Source organism: Rissa tridactyla, chromosome Z (genome assembly GCF_028500815.1).
Source record: "Rissa tridactyla isolate bRisTri1 chromosome Z, bRisTri1.patW.cur.20221130, whole genome shotgun sequence".
Taxonomy (NCBI): Eukaryota; Metazoa; Chordata; class Aves; order Charadriiformes; family Laridae; genus Rissa; species Rissa tridactyla.
The window spans coordinates 1,028,858-1,048,562 of NC_071497.1; the positions used below are offsets into that span (position 1 = coordinate 1,028,858).

The 19,705-nt window shown below is 49.4% G+C and overlaps 1 protein-coding gene across 1 annotated transcript; it reads right to left on the minus strand.

The window, feature by feature from the left end:
* Positions 1–2,559: 2,559 nt before the first annotated feature.
* Positions 2,560–18,570, minus strand: LOC128902760 (endoplasmic reticulum aminopeptidase 1-like). Its single transcript, XM_054186259.1, has 18 exons — positions 17,921–18,570; positions 17,217–17,355; positions 15,581–15,715; positions 14,881–15,001; positions 14,373–14,527; positions 12,190–12,303; positions 11,295–11,426; positions 10,622–10,753; positions 10,390–10,473; positions 9,793–9,950; positions 9,226–9,305; positions 8,757–8,940; positions 7,166–7,322; positions 6,891–7,075; positions 6,010–6,171; positions 4,983–5,123; positions 4,794–4,875; positions 2,560–2,949 (listed from the first exon to the last, which is right to left on the minus strand). Exons 1-18 carry the CDS (start codon positions 18,409–18,411, stop codon positions 2,803–2,805), a joined length of 2,799 nt encoding a protein of 932 aa, XP_054042234.1. The 5' UTR covers positions 18,412–18,570; the 3' UTR covers positions 2,560–2,802.
* Between the last annotated feature and the right edge of the window lie 1,135 nt (positions 18,571–19,705).

The following is a 19,705-nucleotide window of genomic DNA, read 5'->3' on the forward strand; positions in this document are numbered from 1 at the left end:
TAATGAGATCTCTGTGGTCCTCCTGAGTTGCCTGTCCCTTCTTCCAAAGGTGGTAAACCCTCCTTTTATTCCTAAGTCCCAGCAGAAGTTCCTTATTCATCCAGGCTGGCCATTTTCCCCGCCCTTTAGACTTGCGACGCTTGGGGACAGCCTGCTCCTGGGCCTTTAAGATTTCCTTCTTGAAGAGCGTCCAGCCTTCCTGGACCCCTTTGCCCTTCAGGACAAAGTCCTGAGTCCCCCAGGGGACTCTCTCAACCAGTGTCCTGAACAAGTCAAAGTCCGCCCTCCGGAAGTCCAAGGTGGAGGTTTTGCTAACCCCCCTCCTTACATCGCTACGAATTGAAAACGTGACCATTTCATGATCACTAAACCCCAGACGACCTCCGACCACCACATCTCCCACTAGTCCTTCTCTCTTTGTGAGCAGTAGGTCTAGCGAGACACCTCCCCTGGGAGGCTCCCCTACCAGTTGTGTCAGGAAGTTCTCTTCCATGCACTCGAGGAACCTCCGAGCCTGCCTGCTCTCTGCTGTGTTGTATTTCCAGCAGATACCCGGCAGGTTGAGGTCCCCAACCAGAACAAGGGCTGGCGATGGCGAGACTTCAGCCAGCTGCTTACAGAAGACTTCATCTGTCTCCTCATGCTCGTTGGGTGGTCTGTAGCATACTCCCAGCACAACATCTCCCTTATTTGCCTTCCCCTTCGTCCTTACCCATAAACACTCGACTTTACCATCGCTGGAATCTAGCTCCATACAATCAAAACATTCCCTAATGCACAGAGCCACACCCCCGCCTCTCCCTCCTTGCCTGGCCCTTCTGAAGAGCTTATAGCCATCCATCGCAGCATTCCAGTCGTGACAGTCATCCCACCACGTTTCCGTGATGGCCGCTACCTCATAGCTGTCCTGCTGCACAACGGCTTCCAGCTCATCCCGTTTGTTGCCCATGCTGCGTGCATTCGTGTAGGCGCACTTGAGCTGGGCTACCGACTTCACCCCCACCCTTGGCCCTTTATCCCTAGGCTCGTTACTAGCGGGCCTGGTTTTATCCCCTTCCCCCTTCGTTTCTAGTTTAAAGCCCCGTCCATGAGCCTTGCTAACTCTCAGCCTAGTGCCCTTTTCCCCTTTCGGGATCGGCTTTTCCCATTCTTAGCGAGCAGGCCCGGCGTCCTGCAGATCAAACTACGATCACAGAACCCAAAGCCCTGCTCGTAGCACCAGTTTCGGAGCCGGGTGTTGATCTGTCCGATTTTCTTGTTTACCCATTCGTCAGTCCCCAAACAGGAGGGACAGAGGAGAACACAGTTTGTGCTCCCGAACCCTTGACAAGCCGTCCCAAGGCCCTGAGATCTTTCTCCATTGCCCTCGGACTTCTGCTCTCCAGCTCCTCACCGTCTGCCTGTACGATCAAAAGAGGGTAATAATCGGAGGGACGTTTCAGGCCAGGAAGCTTCCCGGCGGTATCCCTAACACGGGCCCCAGGGAGGCAGCAGACCTCCCTGTGGGAAGGGTCCGGCCTGCATACGGGACCCTCCGTTCCCCTCAGAATGGACCCCCCTACGACTGTTGCCCTCCTCCTGCTCTTCACAGCAGCAGTCTTAATGCGTGGAGCTGGCTGCTTTGGCGACTCCCCGGATGGGGCTCTATCAGCATCCTTAGTTCCCTCATGGTCCGTCTCCAGAGGCCCGTATCTGTTCTGTACGGGCAGCTGGGGGGGCATGGGGGGTCTGGAGGGGACCTCCTGCTGCCCCCAGCAAGTACCCGCTTCCATTCCCCGCCTCCATTCCCCGCCCTCCTCTCCTAGTTCCCCTCCTTCTGCCTGGTGACAAGAGGGCAGGGGATCATGACCTACAGGCAAGACGTAAGGAGCGCAATGCCCGTCTGTCCTGTTGAGTGTCAATGGGTACGTGTGACAACAGTTGCATTTCGATTAGGTGAAAAAGGGATAATGAAAAGCAAAAATTCCTGCTGAAACAAACTGCTGGTTAATCATCTGAAGTATAATCCACCAACTGGTTTTTTTTTATTTTTGCACAGAAAATGTACGTACTTGTTACCTAAAAGCACAAGATATTTCCAGTGCGGGCAAAGCATCCACACCGGCAGCAGGAGGAGCCGGGCAGGACTCGGCGAGAGGGTGGCGTTACGGGCACCTCGGCAGCGTGCAGCCACCGCAATGTCCCCAGCCCTGAGACACCGCCAGAGAGCTCGCAGGGATGGGCCTCGTCGTATTTACTTTGATTGAGGCAATTTTAACTACACTTGGTACTTGGGGGTTTTTTAATTACCTGACGCTTGATCCAAGGTACAGGCTTGTCAAAATTACTCCCCTGGGAACACAAACCCTAAGGATAAAGACGCGTCCGCAACGCGGTAGGGCTGTAGCGCGTGTCAGTGTCGAGTAGCGCGGCCCATTGTACCTTTGCAGGAACGACAGCGAAGGGTCAGCACCTGCAGGTGGGAAGTTCCTCTGGGTTGTTCATCTCACAGTACCTTCGGCTTTTTCAGAAGCAATGCATTTTGCATTTCTAGCAGTCACACAACCCCCGCCCCCCCCCGCCTTAATTCACGCCACAGCATCCCCCTTCTCTCAGAAGTGTCACCTGGGGAGACACCAGCGAAAGGACCGGGTCTGTTCCCAGCAAGCCGCAACCGTGAGACAGACAAATCCTGAGCAGCAGCAGCATTAGCCCGCCTTACAGTGCCTCCCAAACAAATCTATCCAATTGAGCTGTCCCTCCAGCCCTCCTTTTTCATGCCTTTTCAGTTACTTCTGACAAAAATAAGCAAGGTGCCTTAATTTACAGATGGTTGTTTTGCAGCCATGTCTTGACTTTCTCCAAATTTCTATCCATCCATTGTATGTTGTCTTCAATGGTTTCGATAGCTTGCTGGACACAGCGAAGCTGTGCGCTTCTTTCATCCAGAGAACTGAAGAATTCTTTCACCTGTTGACAAAAAAGTGAAAGAACAGTCGATGAAGAGGCGGCCACCTCTCCGTTGCGCAGGAAGACCAGAAGAAACTTGTGATCCTCGAACCTGGCCTTGGCTCTGCCCCGCCTCCCTTCCTCCCTGCTCCCCGGCCCGCCATCCCAAGAAGAGTTTTTTGAAACGGTTTCGTAGCGGCTCGATCTCACAAGCCCGGCAAGATCACATTTCAAATTCGACCATAAAAAAACGCAGCTGCAGGAGCTGTCGTCTGGTTCCTGCTCGTTCAATAAACCCGTGTGGCCGTTTCAGCCGTGGCAGCTGCAGTGTTTCAGCGCAGACATCACCGGGGAGACTGAGCGTCCCCTGCTCTGCCCGGTGGCTGCTCTGCTCCCGAACACACCTTCCCCCGAAGCTCGGCCGGGTGCTCCTGCTGGTACGGGCGGGACAACGGTGTGGGACAGACAAGAGACCGTGCGGCTGTTACTAGAGTGGCTCAAGGAGAGCCACTGACCTTTGCCTGCCGGCAGCTCCAGACCATTTGGAGGCGCAGCAGAAGCGTAAGTGTTGATGGCAAAGCACTTTCGGAAGTTTTCCCTACACAGGGACGTCTGCACCTCCTTTCATTTTTCTAAAAAAAACCCTCCAACCTCCTCCAGTGCTTGGGGAAGCCGCTGCTCTCACCCTTGAAGCACTTGGGAAGGCAGCCACTGGAAACCTGGAGGCTGCTTCTGCTCCTTGAATTCACTGCATTCCCCGCGGCTGCTGCAAGTATTGGCAGCTGCCTCTTTCACTTTTTTTCTTTTTTTTTTTCTCTTGTTTTTTTCCCCAAGGAGGCAGTCCTGATCACAAGGCTCAGGCTTGAGCTGGCGTTAATGGCAGACGCTTTTAAAAGATACAGTGACTGTACATACTGTACAAATTAAAGACATCATTTTCTGATAATTTACCTTGATGAGTGTGATACAAGACGCAAATACTTGTACAAAGTACCACAGAGACACAAATAGGATACAAGGAAGGGAGCTGCTGGATTTTCTCCCTCAGCCTCAGAGTGACTTTGCCTGGATTCAGAGACTCGTGCCTGAGTCCCACGGATCCCCAGGGAGACACAGCCACATTTCTGGGTAGGACACGGAAATGTCCCTGCAGCCCCTGCCACTGGCCAAGATGCTGCTCGTGACAGACTGGGAGAGTCCGCTCAGATTTAAAATGAAGACCGAAGACCGTATTCTATATTCTCTCCTTTTATATTTAATATGGTTGCATTACTTAGGCCTGTGTTTTGCCGTAAAGCAGAAAAGTCTAAACTGGCAACAAAAATTGCAGCTTCTGAAAAGGCATTGTCAGGAATGCCATTATATCTGCACGTGGGCCAGTCTGGGTTTTTTACCATCGACAGGGATTGTGGATTAAGTCGACAAAATCATTATCCTCTGTGACACCCAGGAGCGTGGAGAATTTTCCCCAGAATAGAGGATACAGAACAGCGGTGTATTTCTCACTGGCCTTCAGCATTTGTCTTCTGTACAATCAGTGAACAGACCTAACGGTTTTTTCTCACTGTTCTCCAGAGTCGGCAGAAAAAACAGAGGCAGGTAAAGCACGAACGGCAGACAAACGTTGACACGCTGCACCCAGGCCCGCTGCTTAAACAAAGAACATCCTCCTCCTGGGCATTGGCTTAATGCTCTCCCTTCAGTAACCTAACTCATCACCAACACCATCGTTTCGCAAGGAAAACGCAGGGTCTTACCCTGACGCTTCATAACTGGCCGTGCTTTTACCATGTTAAGATTTAATCCCAATTTTAATTTCAGCTATACTACAGCTATGTTTTAAAACCAGAATCTGAATGGCTCACCTGTGCAAGCTGTGACCTTGTAGAGTACCGACTTGTCACTCCAGTGACGATGGTGGCTATGGAATTCGAACCAAGTTCAAATCTGGCAAAAAGAACCACCGATACTCAGAAAATGCCTATTTTTGGAGCCAGTAGAGTTTTAAAGTATCATTGGATAGAGAGAGCAGTAAAACAACTTCTGTTCCTTACTTTTCTACGAATTTCTCCCAATTTGCTTTCAAAAACGTCCAAGCCAGATGATAGCCGGCTGGGTTTTTGGAAACAAATACAATAATATGTGGAAGATCCTGAGTTCTTACGATGTCACCACGCAGACCTTGATCCATTAACCTAAGAATCAATAGCAGAGACGGAAGTTGTTTAGACCAGGAGATAAACCTGGCAAATTACTCATTTGGTACCGAGTTTTTGGTTGGAAGTTCCTTTTTCTAAAGGTCCTGACGCGTCATTTCTGCCGGGTCACTTCCGACTTCTCACAACAAACTCCTCGGCCACATCCATCTTTCCCATCGCTGTTATTTTCACAGTTACAGCTACTTGGCAGACCTGTATTCTAAATACCAAGCATAAAATCGGGGCTACAGTTTGCTCCTACTCAAAATCTCCAAATTAATGACAGTCCATCCGCCCCCTGAAAGAAAGGTATTTGTTCTACACTACGTGCCAGTGGAAAATTCGGACCTGCAAGTGCCCGAACAGCAATGCAATGCAGAGAATAAATAATGACATTACAGAAGAGCTAAAGCACGTCTCCAGTGATACGGGGACACAGCTCCATCGGTGTCGCATGCTGTCACCCCCATCAAACGGCGGAAGTCACAAAACGCGTGGTTTGCAGTTAACCCCTGAAAACCTCAGTGGTGCTCAGCTCGCTTAAAAGCAGGAAACCTCAAATTTTTATAAGAAACGTACAGCATGTGTGCCTGTAATCACAGTCACTAGTAAGGTAAATGAAGAAGTGTCTATCAAGCAAAGATCAGGTATCTTGCATTTTGTCCTAATTTGCTGCTGCAAATTCTGAGCGCGTTGACTCCTGGCACCAGAACACAGAAATGAAAAGGTGCAGCCACTTCCTCTGACCATATTACCTCTACAAAGCGTTTGATACGCCATGAAATGCAAAAGCTCTGAAACGAGACTCTGAATAATTCTATTTCCCGTTTCAATGGTCGTAAAGTTTCTCCAAACACCTTGCTCTTCCTGTGTGACTACTTACCACTGAAGCTTGTCCTTACTTCTGCTGAGGCTGAGAGCCCATTCGATGTCGTCTCTCTCTACGCTGAAGGAGTGCAGTCTGTATTTACTGAGCAGGAAATCCCAGCCTTCGGATGTTTGCGCTCCGACAGCATACACTGCTGCCTTCACGTCTGCTGGCAAGCTACAACGAGTTGAAGACCACGTTACTCTCCACGGCGTATTTAGGACCACGGGTAGAGACATAACCACGTCACCGTCGCACGTCCACTCGCACGGCGGACAACTTATTCAAAAATACTGGTCCCTGGGGGGTATCAGACAGGGACCCCTGCCGCTGTGAAACACTTAAGCGTATCAGGCTGTATCTCAGTGTTGCTCCTGCCTTGGAAACAACTCCCAGAAATTCTGGACTCATCTTTTTTTTTTTTGTCCTTTATTTTTGTATGCTCCTTTCATGGCTATGGCCAGTGAGATACCGATACGGTCCCCTTTGGCCTGCCCAGGACAATCTCTCAGAGGTACTTTGGAGGGTGTTTTAGGGAGTTCTTCCACCATGAGGAGAAACAAACATCAGGTGAAGTTCATGAACAGTAGGGAACTGGTTTTACAGCGGCTATAGGTCAGTCTTCAGACATGTAAATCGGGGAATACATGTTATCTTCGCTTTCCAGAACATCTTTACCAAGCCAAGTTGTGGAGTTCCACATGATGTATGCGCTAGTTTGGGCACATATCATGCACCAAACTGCGAAGGCGCTGGGAACGTGAAGTCTAAGTTAGAAAACCACGAAGGCTCAACTTCAGCGCACGGAAAGGACTGAAGTTTAGCTCTTTTTGTAAATTAACTCTACTGGTATTAAACAGAGTATCAGAAAAGGCAGTAATAGTTACAGAACAGACCTCAAGGTCCCGTTGGATTTCTGCCATTCTGTAAAATATCCTTTGGCTTTGTCCACGCACGGCTGGTACCTGTGCACGCAGGCGAACAGCAGCAGCGAGTGCCTAAGAAATCTCTCAGACACTGAGCCTTCATCGCTCCAAGACTGCTTGTCAATCAGGTCTTTAAACAGATTGACTATATACTCCTAAGACACGGAAACAACACAGATATATTTTAAAGTGCGTTTTATAGGGTACAGGCAGAGTTAGAACATTCTCGATTTTTAAAACCTTACCTTTAACTGTTTCTCTGTACCACCCGTATCCCTCCTCTCCACAAGCCTGTATATAGGAATCAGCTCGCTCATACCCTGGAGTACAGGCATGATTTGTCTTTCGTGTTTCAGGTACAAACTCAAATCAAAAGCTTTGGAAATCGACAATTTGTTTACGCTAAGGAAGCAGACGACAGGGGATAAAACAAGTTATAATTAAAACTTAAAAGCAAAAGCTAAGTCAAATGTTTTGCGGAAAACTATACAAATAGGAATGCCTTAAGAGTATTTTCAAATCTCTTTTTAACTCTGCTTTTGGAAGTGAAATGTTGCTCAGCAGCTACCCAAGCTATGAAACCTAACATTTAACCTTTGAACTAAGAAATGGACTGTAAGAGAATGACCTCGGAAGATCGACTTTTTCCCCGCCTCTCTCACGCGCCGAGGTTATCCCAGCAGAGCCTCTCCCTCCTGCCCTCTCCCACTATTGCTTTTGCTCTGCAAACCACACACGTACAGAAGGAATCCCACCACTGAGATGACCTCCTCGGCAAAACACCCTTCCAGCTCAACATGTAGATATTTGGCCTGCAGTAAGCCTCGAAGCTACAACGCCAACTGCTCCTTCACTGTCTTTACCTGACTCGGCAAACTCTCTCCTACCCCTGCCAGACACCTCTCAACGGTTTCTTCCAAGAGCAAATAGAGAACACCCAAGAGGTCTTTGCTCACTCCCCCTGCTCGTTTGTTCATCCTTCTGTGAATCCTTTTCTTCGGACTCCTTTCCATGTCAGCTCCCTGCACACGTTCTCATTTTGTCCTTATTCACCCGTCTCTTCTGCCTCAAAATACAAGTATGCTCTAGTCCCGCATCACAAAATGAACTCTGCTTAACTCAATTTGCATCTCTAGCTGTCCCTTCCTCCTTCGCTCTCGAAGCTCCTCGAACGTGCTGAAAATCTCGCTTCACTCTCCTCTTTCCAAACGAGAAAGACCTTTCCTCTGCTGTCCAAATGAACATCGCAACTAGGCCTGCTGACATCCCCTTCAGCTGCCAGCTCAAATTCATACGATCTTAATTATCGCCCATCTCCCTGCCACTGCCCTCTTTCTCAAACACCGGGAGCTCAGACCGGGAATTACTTCGGCCGGTTCCTTAGTTCTCTGAGCTGCGCACAAACGTTGGGAAAGCGCCTCTAGGACACAGCCTTTCCTAATGCATCCCCGGGAACCAAGATTAAGCCCGATCAGAATCACATCACGTCTTTATGACTGTAACAGCCTTGTTTCTAAACAACAAATGGCACCGGGATCTTTCCAGGTGCAAAAACATTATCCTAGTCCTTCACGCTTCACGCTTCACACTGGCATCCTTCCCTTAGCCAACAACAAATATTGAACACAACATGTTTCGCTAAATAGGGTTAGATAAATCCACTGCAACCAAGAAAAATCCTGGGCTTACACTGCTGTAAGCAGGAAAAGAATACGCTCTCCACCTTCTTAACAGATTTAAGGAATACTACGTACTTATCGGCACTTCCTTCCCCAGTGGTATATATGCAGAAACACAGAGTTTGTATTTTCTTCAGACTTGGGCAGGCGGCCATACCTCACGAGCTGGAATACGTTGTTAACCAGACTGGCTCTGTCGTTGCTGCTAATTGCTGTGTGGTTCTCTTTCAAAAGGTTAATCAGGCGATCCCATCCGTCATCTTCGTAGTGCACAATGTAATACCCATTCATGTCCACGTTGAATTTAACCCACTCCACCTCTTCCGGGAGGATAATGACATCTGGAAACGAAAATGGAACTCCTTTTTTTTTTCTTATTGATTCAAACACATCCTCGTACTACACCCAATGACAGTGTTATTCTCATTTCAGGCATTTAAAGAACACAGGAACACGGTTTCTAAATACATGAACAGATTGACGTCGTGGTATTACGGGGCTGACAAAAAATTGCTTCTCCGGTACCAGTAGTTCCAGTTCCCCGGTCCGAAAAAAACTGTGCAAAACTAAAAGGCTTGCAAACAAACGTTGAATACATTAATCTCCTATTTCGTCAAAGAAATTACCTGCTTTAGTTGTCATCAAAAATCTCTCCACCGTGTCAGATTTACTGGTAATGTAGGTTAGAGGAACGTGCCACGAGTACCTATTGCAAAACAGAAGTGCTTTGTTTAATGAAAGAACTTCACAAAAGCTTCTCCAACTTGTCCCACTCCAACCGCTGAGTAATACCTTTGCCCGCGCGGTAACGGCAACGCGCTGCACTCGCACCTCTGCGCTCAGCGCAGAGCCAGAGGCACCTAGCCAGCTTTCGTTTTGTTTGCTTGGGGGATGACTGACACTGAAGCCGCAACACTACAAACTTTCCAGCCTGGTCCCGCTGGCACGTCTCCAGCGTGGGCTCGCCCAGAGGCGCAGACACGGCAGCTCTGCAGCTTCTGCCACCGTGGCCAGGCGTGCGGGGTCCAAGGACAGGAGTGCTACCGATCCCGAGCTACACCGGGAAAGCCTCCCAGCCAAACAGCTCAGGGAGCGCTCCTCGAGAAGCAATTGTAAGAGCTCTTACTGGACATCACTGTCTGCCATAGGACAGTATTTCGGTTTGTGTGCTGAGATTGCCCCATTTTGTTTACCCTGTGGACAAGGCAGCGTCTACTCCCTTCACGTAGCGCTCCTGCTGCAGGTGGACGTTCTTTCCTCTCACTGTGACAGTTACCAGGGGAAAGCCTTTTTGCAGTGTCCAGGTGTCCATCATTGCCCTCACGTCAGGAGGTTCTCTGTTAGTCCAGTGCTGGTTTTTAGTGAGGGAAAAAGACAACACGGAGGAAGAGGAAGAAGACAGGAGTACACTGACAGTGAAACAGAAGCGGGTATGTCAGAACTCTAAAAGGCCCTCGGTATTGGTAAGCTCTACATAGGTGCGGTTAGACTGGATGACATCTCCAGCTGTTTATTTTGTGGGCGGTCTCATATAGTTAATGACATCTCATTAAGTTCTGCTGCTTTGCAATCAGCCCTGGGCACAGGAGTAGGATTTCTGTCCGATGTCAGAGAAAACAGATCTCCCGTGGAACTGAGGAAACTTTACACTCCCTAGGACCGTGCTCAAGCGGTAAAGGATGCTTTTGGAAGGGGCACGGATCAATGCCACGGCACGGAACAGTAACATCAGAGGGCACAGACACGTGCCAAACTCCTAAGCACTGGCAGGTGGAAAACCAGATACTTACTGCACTTGAAGATGACTGTTGGCTGCTTCTGCAAAAACCATCACCTTGTAGTCCATTTTTATCGTTACCTATTGTAGGGCAAATCTGAAAGGAAAAAACCCCAAAGTTTTGGGTCATCTCGCTTTGATGTCATAATCGTAAGTACTGGCCACAGTCCTCAGTAATATATTAGAGACAAAACACCAGAAGTTACGAAATTTGAAAAAAAAAAAAGAGAATAAGGAATACTTGCATTTGTCATGCTGTTCCACAAATCTTCATTTTTTGTATTCTGATAGCTGTATTTCTGCAGGTACTGGACAAGTCCAGCTTTAAACACATCAGCAGTCAGGTAGTCCCTCAGCATATTTAATACGCAAGATCCCTGAAAAAAAGAGTCACAAAGTGTTTACACAACTACCCCTTTAGCTGGCAAGGTGCTTGTTTCAGAAGAGTTCCAGCATACCACTAATCTACATAGCAGTTCACTTTTCTACGTCCCTCTGAATAAAAAAATACCCAGGTTTTATGCATATTGAAACAGTACTTTGGTCTTTTTGTGACGATTGCTCTTAAAAATATCACCGATTGAGCAAGTGATGTTATTGGTTTTTTTAATTACTATACATGCCAGCACCACACGATGCTCCAGTGAAAAACACTCCTTGGGTTAAGACCCTAAAAAAGTGGTTTAAGACTAAATTGATACAGAAGAGGTAGAAGAAGCAAAGGCTTCCTCATTTGAGAAACCGAAAACGCAACTGCCCTTTGAATCCACCCAGGTGTTTCCAACAAGGCATTATTCCAGTCATAAAACAATTAACACCGTGACTCAGGGACATCTTGTATGTAGGGGTAAAATCAGTAAAATACAATTGACTAGTACAAGCAGCACAACTGAAATCAGCAGCAGTTATGTACTTTACCTTCTCATAGGAAACGCTATCAAACATTTCTAAAATTTGAGCTGGATCTTCCACAGAAGTAGATATAGCGTGTGAGGAATTTAAGGCATCCACTGCCATGGCATCAAAACATCTCCGTAAGAAATAGTCTTCCTGATGGGAGGCAGAACCAAATATTACTACTAAATTTTGCTCGGTGACTACTGAATCCCTACGCGTTCACTTCTCAGTCCGTTCCCCATGATCTTTTAAGCCACACAAAGAAAAGACGACTCAGCTTCCTTTTTCTTCCAGAGCATAAAAATAACCTCCAACCAGCAGAACAGACAGCCAAGTGACTTCTGGTGTTTTAAACTAACTTAAATAGTTGAGCTAGTGAGACTTCAAAATAACTCCAAAAAGACACCTGCACATTCCAACAGTTTGATGACAGAGTGGTCAGTAAGCGTAAAAAAAAATTAAAAAAAAAGAAAAAAAAGGAAAAATGTGAATTTCCCTATTATCGTAGCCACGTAGGCTATGGCAAAATTCTGCCCAGATGCACCGTCCATCTGACTTCGGCAGAAAATGTCACGTATCGGGCCTCTGCTAGAGCTAGTGGAAGGATTTTGGTGTTTTCAAATCTGACCCTCTTGGAAGAAATCAGACAAAAGAATTTTTTTACATTTTTGGAAGTCTAAGTCTCTTTAAAAAAAGAATACTTTTGCACCGCAATCGTTAACTTCCGTCATCAGTTCACGAAAACATTTACATATAGTTAAATCCATATTCCTATCCTTCCCAGTTAACGTCAGATCATCCTATCAAACAGAAATTTAAAAGTGGTTCACAGCACTAATCTGTTTCATCTTTGTCCTTACTCAGTAGTGGATTTAGAAGGCAGTTATAAAACAAAAATACAGTAACAGCTGCTTACAACTCTCAGTTCTGGATGGGTAACGCTGACTGAGACGAACTCCATAAACTTCGCAAACCCTTCATTTAACCACAGGTCATTCCACCACTCCATGGTAACAAGGTTGCCAAACCACTGGGGGAAAAAAAAAAGGACTTCTGACATTAAATACACAATTTCTCACAAAGGTTGCATTGCATTGAGAGGGCTGGCAGATGTTATTGCTAGACCACTCTCCATCGTCTTTGAAAGGTCGTGGGGAACAGGAGAGGTGCCTGAGGACTGGAGGAAGGCTGACATCGCTCCAATCTTTAAAAAAGGCAAGAAGGAGGAGCCAGGGAACTACAGACCGGTTAGTCTCACCTCTGTCCCCGGGAAGGTAATGGAGCGACTCATTCTGGATGTCGTCTCCAAACACGTTGAGGAACAGGAAGTCATTGGAAGTGGTCAACATGGATTTACCAAGGGTAAATCATGCCTGACCAATCTGATAGCTTTCTATGATGTTATAACGGGTTGGCTGGATGAGGGGAGAGCCGTAGATGTCATCTACCTTGACTTTAGCAAGGCTTTTGACACTGTCTCCCACAACATCCTCATTAGGAAGCTGAGGAAGTATGGGCTAGATGAGGTGACGGTGAGGTGGATCGAGAGCTGGCTGCGCGACAGAGCTCAGAGGGTTGTGATCAGCGGCACAGAGTCCAGTTGGAGGCCTGTAACCAGTGGTGTCTCCCAGGGGTCAATACTCGGTCCAGTTTTGTTCAGTATATTCACTAATGACCGGGATGATGGGACAGAGTGTATCCTCAGCAAGTTTGCTGATGATACCAAGCTGGGAGGGGTGGCTGACACTCCAGAGGGCCGTGCTGCCATCCAGCGTGACCTGGACAGGCTGGAGAGCTGGGCAGAGAAGAACCAAATGAGGTTCAACAAAAGCAAGTGCAAGGTCCTCCACCTGGGGAGGAAGAATGCTAAGCACCAGTATAGGTTAGGGGTGGACCTGCTGGGAAGTAGTTCTGAGGAGAAGGATCTGGGGGTCCTGGTAGACAGTAAATTATCCACGAGCCAACAATGTGCCCTTGTTGCCAAAAAGGCCAACGGAATCCTGGGCTGCATAGGGAAGAGTGTGGCCAGTGGGTCGAAGGAGGTCATTCTCCCCCTCTACTCTGCACTGGTGAGGCCACAACTGGAGTACTGTGTCCAGTTTTGGGCTCCCCGGTTCAAGAGGGACAGGGAACTACTGGAGCGGGTCCAGCGCAGGGCACCTAAGATGATTGAGGGACTGGAGCATCTCCCTTATGAGGAAAGGCTGAGAGAGCTGGGACTCTTTAGCCTGGAGAAGAGAAGGCCGAGGGGAGACCTTATTATGGCATATAAGTATCTAAAGGGTGGGTTGAAGGAGGATGGTGCCAGCCTCTTTTCATTGGTTCCCAGTGACAGCACGAGGGGCAACGGGCACAAGTTAGAACACAGGAAGTTCCGTTCAAATACACGGAAAAACTTCTTTACGGTGAGGGTGACAGAGCACTGGAACAGGCTGCCCAGGGAGGCTGTGGAGTCCCCTTCTCTGGAGATTTTCAAGACCCGCCTGGATGCAGCCCTGAGGGATGTGCTCTGGGCAATCCTGCTTTGGCAGGGGAGTGGGACTAGATGATCTCTAGAGGTCCCGTCCAACTCTGAAGTTTCTGTGATTCTGTGATTTATGAAGCTGCATTTAGGGTATGTTATTGACCGCTACGGAACCTTTTGCTAGTGATACAGCTTGCTCTGGCCTCTTCCCATTGCATTCTCCTTTTAGCAGTAATACAGCAAAACATGGGCTTCTACTCACATTCCACTCACAAGAAACCTTGCAAAGAAACCCCGTTTGGCAGGGAAGCCACGTACGAAATGGCGCACCTTTCCAAACTTCCATGTTCCCATTTTGGCGGCCTAAAATTAATTTCAAGGGCTGTCAACGGTGCAAAGGCCCCACAGTGCTGGAGCTGCTGGACTGAACGCAATTGTACCTCCAGCCCTGCGCGTCGGTGCAGCCTGCCAGCACTCCTTCCCCAAAAGCAGTCCTCCTCGTTCACAGACGAGCCCTCAAGCAGAGGCCGCTTTTTTCAGCTTCCAGCTCCAAGACCCTCCTCCCCGCACAGCATCCATCAACCCTGACCCCTCTGCAGGCCCTTCTGAACTCCTTATTCTTCCCCAGATCTCACCTGATGAGCCAGCTCATGGGCTATTATCATAGTAATCCGAAGTTTAGAAGACGCCGAGGACTTTTCAGGGTCATACAACAATGCGGATTCCCGGTATGTGGTCAGTCCCCAGTTTTCCATAGCACCAGACTGAAAATCAGGAAGAGCTGCTAAATCTAGAAAAAAACATTAAAATACTACTGGTATCGTTTTCCTCAATAAAGAACTCGCTTACCTGCTCCTCCCACTTCATGACTGCTCCCACATAAGCACAGGTATCACACACACTTCTAAAGGCTCTCTTTAATGTAATTGCAAAAACATACTTTCAAAAAAAGCTCTACACAGAAGACAAGGATCTTCAGCTCCCAGTGGAGCTTTTCCTCAAGTTCTGGCAAGCAGACACTTACTCCAAAAGCCTCTGAGCCAATCTGGGCCCTGTCTTAATACTCTAAATTTCTGGTTTTGTGGTATTTTACTGTCGGTGCTTAATAATGTTCTTGAATGCATGAAATTATTTAACACTTACCTTGTTTCGGTAAAGGATATGGAATGCTGAAGTAATCCTCATAGAAGTCTAAAAGTTTCACCGCAGCATCCAACGCGTAATCAGCTTGCTTGATCTTGTCTGGCACCGTATACACAGAAATCTACGGCAGACAAGCAGGCAGCACTTCAACCCCAACATCAAAAGCTTACAGAAGTTGCTCTTTACCACAGTTACTTCGATGACCATAAAAAGGGACACTAGAGCACATGCCTATCACGTCTCGCACACGGGCTACTGAAACATTTGCAGAAAAACATTATCGGAATTAGGAAAACAAGTGTTAAAACTCACCCACGAGAACCACCACACCCCTCCAAAGACTTCGACTATTTCCAGCCCTACCACGATAGAGTCACTCAACTGACACAGGTTTCCATTAGTGCTGATACTCCATGAAAACTGGAGTTCATTTGTGTTTAATTATACAATCTTAGATGAAACAAGCTGTCACCAATGCATGTAACTGTCTAAGAAGTAAGCCCGTTACCAAAAACCCGTGAAACTCACAAAGCCCAGAATGCAAATTGATCACCCAAGTACAGAATCAATTCCTTTCTCTCTTTTCCCTCCTGTAAAACGTCGAGACATATAAATCAGATGATCTAACTGCAAAGTAAAACATTATGTATTCATACAGACTTAAATACAAAAAAGCTCTTAGAAAATGAGACAGAGTTACCTTAACTCCGCGACTGGTTATTTTGCTGACGGATTTAAAGTCCGAAACGATAAAGGCCACGAGGTACGTACTCATCTTGACAGTGGTATCAAAATGGTCCTCAACAAGCCAGGGAGTTAGATTCACAGACTTCACCTAAAAAACGAGCACAGCGCATCACCCAGTGTACTACCTGCGAGGACCCTGGCACCAGCAGTTGCTGTCTTTCTTCTCACTTTACAGATACTGCATTTTAAAGATAGATACTACGTTACAGTTTAAAGATATTACATTACTTTACAAAGACATACTGGAAAAAAGCCATCCCCGTGCCCACCCTTCCCCACAGCGAGAACGGAACTGCGCATACGTATAGACATAGGGGCACTTCCATTCAGAAGCGTTACTTACTTCTACACCGGTAAAACCAGAAAAACAAAAACGCTGTTGAGCCCACCGATGGAATTAATCTCTGCTCACACCGATGGAATTAATTAATCTCACACCGATGGAATTAATCTCACACAACTTTAGCTGATCAGCAGCTGTATAAATCTCAGCAGCCGCTGTTACACGCGAGAGAAGCGAGCTCCTCCAAATCGTGACTCAGCTACCTCGGGTGTGTGGTTTCGCATAAAATGAGGCACTGTTGGAGGTATCCATTTCCCCTCTTGGTTACAGAGAGCCCTAGCTGACCAACTTGACCGGCAACACGTTTAGCCCCACTGAACTGTAACACTGGCACTCACTCCTTAGTCATTTTTTTATCTGTTTCTCTACAAAAGAATTGATTTTTGTTACACCAACTTTCCAGACTTTTCATTTTTGAAAGGTACTTGGGTGAGGGGTGGGAAGTGCCGTTCCCTCGTATAAAGGTTAGTTTCCTTGCAAACCAGCAACTAATAGAACAGAAGAACTTACGGAGAATCTCTTACGCCCAAAGGAAGATCCAATGTACAAAACACAGTTAAGCCCATATATGCATACGTATTTATAATCACAAACAATATCTGTAGCTACTACATGTACAGCACTTTCACTCTGAGATGTTTTTTTAGAAGTCCAAAGGTTATTTTTTTTTTTCACAGAGAAAGTCCTGTTTATCTGACAATTAAGTTAAGACACATGCATCATGTATTTATTCACACACATTTCATCATTCATCTTAAAATCTAAGATCAACATGGAAAGCATTGTGTGAGTAAAAGAAAGATTTTGGAGGCTGCGCTGTGCTGATCATTCTCACACTTCTGCTGAGAAGCAGGAACCCATACGATGCATTATTTTCTTCATTCTGTTTTAACCTTGTGTCAAGACTACCAGCAATAGCACACACACGCTAATGGGAAGGGGAGGGGAGGGGAGGGGAGGGAAGCTTGGAAAGGACCTTTAAAGGCCATCTAGTCCAACCCCCCTGCCATGAGCAGGGACCTCTTCAACTAGGTCAGGTTGCTCAGAGCCCTGCCCAGCATGGCCTGGAATGTCTCCAGGGATGGAGTGTCTACCACGCCCCTGGGCAACCTGGGCCAGTGTCTCACCAAACATGTTCAGGTCATCATTCCCAATAAAAGCAACTGCCTGAATATTCTGTTCTCCTTTTGCTTTTGTGTTTCAAAGATCATCAGTCAACAGCACATCATTAAAAGTATCCACCTACAATTGGCATATTGGACAGCGCAAGGTGCTTTGGTTCCCTCCTGATCTTAATTGAGAACCTGGCTTTGAAGGCTGGTTCATCAAAACATGGGAAGGCCATTCGCGCAGCTGTCGGCTCAAACTGTGTTGCTGCAAGCACTCTAAGTGGGGGGAAAAAAAAGGGTTACGGTCAAACACCTTCATACACACAGCGATGTCTGAAAACAGAGTAATTTCACATTTACACAGTACCTACAGGTACTACCAAAAGCTTTTGCATATCACAGAATCATAGAATCACAGAATGTTTAGAGTTGGAGGGGACCTTAAAGCCCACCCAGTGGCACCCCCTGCCCTGGGCAGGGACACCTCCCACCAGCCCAGGTTGCTCCAAGCCCCGGCCAACCTGGCCTTGAACCCCTCCAGGGATGGGGCAGCCACAGCTGCTCTGGGCACCCTGGGCCAGGGGCTCACCACCTTCACAGCCAAGAACTTCTTCCTCAGATCTCACCTAAATCTCCCCTCTTCCAGTTTAAACCTGCTCCCCCTCGTCCCATGGCTCCCCTCCCTGCTCCAGAGTCCCTCCCCAGCTTTCCTGGAGCCCCTTTAGGGCCTGGAAGGGGCTGGAAGGTCTCCCCGGAGCCTTCTCTTCTCCAGGCTGAACCCCCCCAGCTCTCTCAGCCTGTCCTCACAGCAGAGGGGCTCCAGCCCTCCAAAAAGGGTTACCTGAGTTCTCCTTCCCGGGTCCTGTAGGTGCTTTTATAAAAGCCATGGAAGGACTCGGAGAGATTTGCCCGGTACTGGATGCGGAGGGTGTAGTTGTGCCCAGCCCGCAGGGGCTCAGCGGTGAGGAGTGCCACCTGCTCCAGGGCCTGGTGCTCCACCACCCGCGCCTCCTGCGCCGGGCGGCCGTGGCCAGCCTCGACGGTGGCCCTGGCGATCCCCAGGTGCTTGCTGTGCAGGACTACCGCACTGGTCTGCCAGGTGACTGTAACCTCGATGGCGGCGCTGCCGGCGAAGGTCAGGGTGGTGAGGTTGGGATGGATGACGAGGTGGTAACGCAGTGGGACAACATCCTTGGGGAGTCTCACCCCCTGCCAGGGGAAGGGCGTGCTGTCACCGCCGAGAGCCAGAGCCGCGCTCAGCAGCCCCACCAGCCCCGCCGCCACGGCCAACGACGGCCATGGGGGCGGCCCGGCCCGCCGCCGCGGCGCCATTTTACACCCGCCGCCTGAGGGAGCCGGGAAGGAACGGCGGGAATTCCCCCGCTGGGCACAGCCCTGGGGCGCGTGGCGCGGCACCGCACCGCACCGCGCCGCACCGCACCGCGCCGCGCCGCAGCCCCGGCAGCCCCCAGACTGCCTGCCGCGGCCGCCGGCCCCCGGCGCCGCCGCTGCCGCCCGTCGCGATGGCGGGAGGCAAAGCGAAAGCGAAAGCGGGGGGCCGGGCACTCCGCGCTGCCCGCCCCGGCCCGGCCTCCGCCGTGGGTGGCTGATGCCGGCGCCGCCGGGGAAGGGGAGTGGCTGAGGCGCTGCGGGTCGGTTACTGAACGGGAGCCGCCTGGGGAGAGGCTGAGAGGCGCTGGAGGCGGAGACACCCGTAGGGGACCTGCTCTGCCGGGCCCCCCCTCGCACCCCTGCGGAGCCCCGCCGCCCCCGACAGCTGGAGGGACTGCATTGGATCCCGCTTGCGGCCCCGGGGAGCCCTGCTGTTCCCCAGGCAGCTGGAGGGGCTCTGCCGGGCCCCGCGGGGAGTCCCAGGGAGCCCCGCGGCTCCCCAGGCCCCACTGGGCCTTCCGTGGGGCCCTGCGAGGCCGGGAGAAGCCCTGGGGCTCTTGGCGGGGACTGCTTGGCCCAGCTCATGCATCAAGAGGAGTGTGGCCAGCAGGTGGAGGGAGGTCATCCTTCCCCTCTAATCTGCCTTGGTGAGGCCACATCTGGAGCGCCGTGTCCAGTTCTGGGCTCCCCGGTTCAAGAAGGACGGGGAACTGCTGGAGAGGGGACAGCAAAGGGCTACCAAGATGCTGAGGGCACTGGAACACCTCTCTGATGAAGGAAGGCTGAGGGATTTGGGTCTCTTCAGTCTGGAAAAGGACGGCTGAGGGGGGAATCTCATCAACACTTACAAATACTGAAAGGGTGGGTGTCAGGAGGATGGGGCCAGGCTCTTCTCAGTGATGCCTGGGGACAGGACAAGGGGCAACGGGCACAAACTGGAACACGGGAAATCCCATCTCGACGTGAGGGAAAACTCCTTTCCTGTGAGGGTGGCAGAGCCCTGGCACAGGCTGCCCAGAGAGGTGTGGAGTCTCTGTCTCTGGAGATACTCCAAACCCGCCTGGAGACGCCATCCTGTGCCACCTGCTCTGGGTGACCCTGCTCTGGCAGGGGTTGGACTGGGTGATCTCCAGAGGCCCCTGCCGACCCCGGCCAGTCTGGGATTCTGGGATTGCAGCCCTCTCAGCAGAACAGAGCAAGCATCACTAGCAGGTACATTTTTATGTCATTTATC

What these genes read in the sequence shown, in the direction of transcription:
- LOC128902760 (XM_054186259.1), bottom strand. Translation starts at nt 18,411, where the DNA reads ATGGCGCCGCGGCGGCGGGCCGGGCCGCCCCCATGGCCGTCGTTGGCC. An exon ending in ATATCCTTTACCGAAACAAG is followed by an intron (nt 14,528 to 14,880) that starts GTAAGTGTTAAA and finishes GTTTTTTTCTAG; the next exon opens with ATTTAGCAGCTCTTCCTGAT. An exon ending in GTACAGAGAAACAGTTAAAG is followed by an intron (nt 7,076 to 7,165) that starts GTAAGGTTTTAA and finishes TCCGTGTCTTAG; the next exon opens with GAGTATATAGTCAATCTGTT.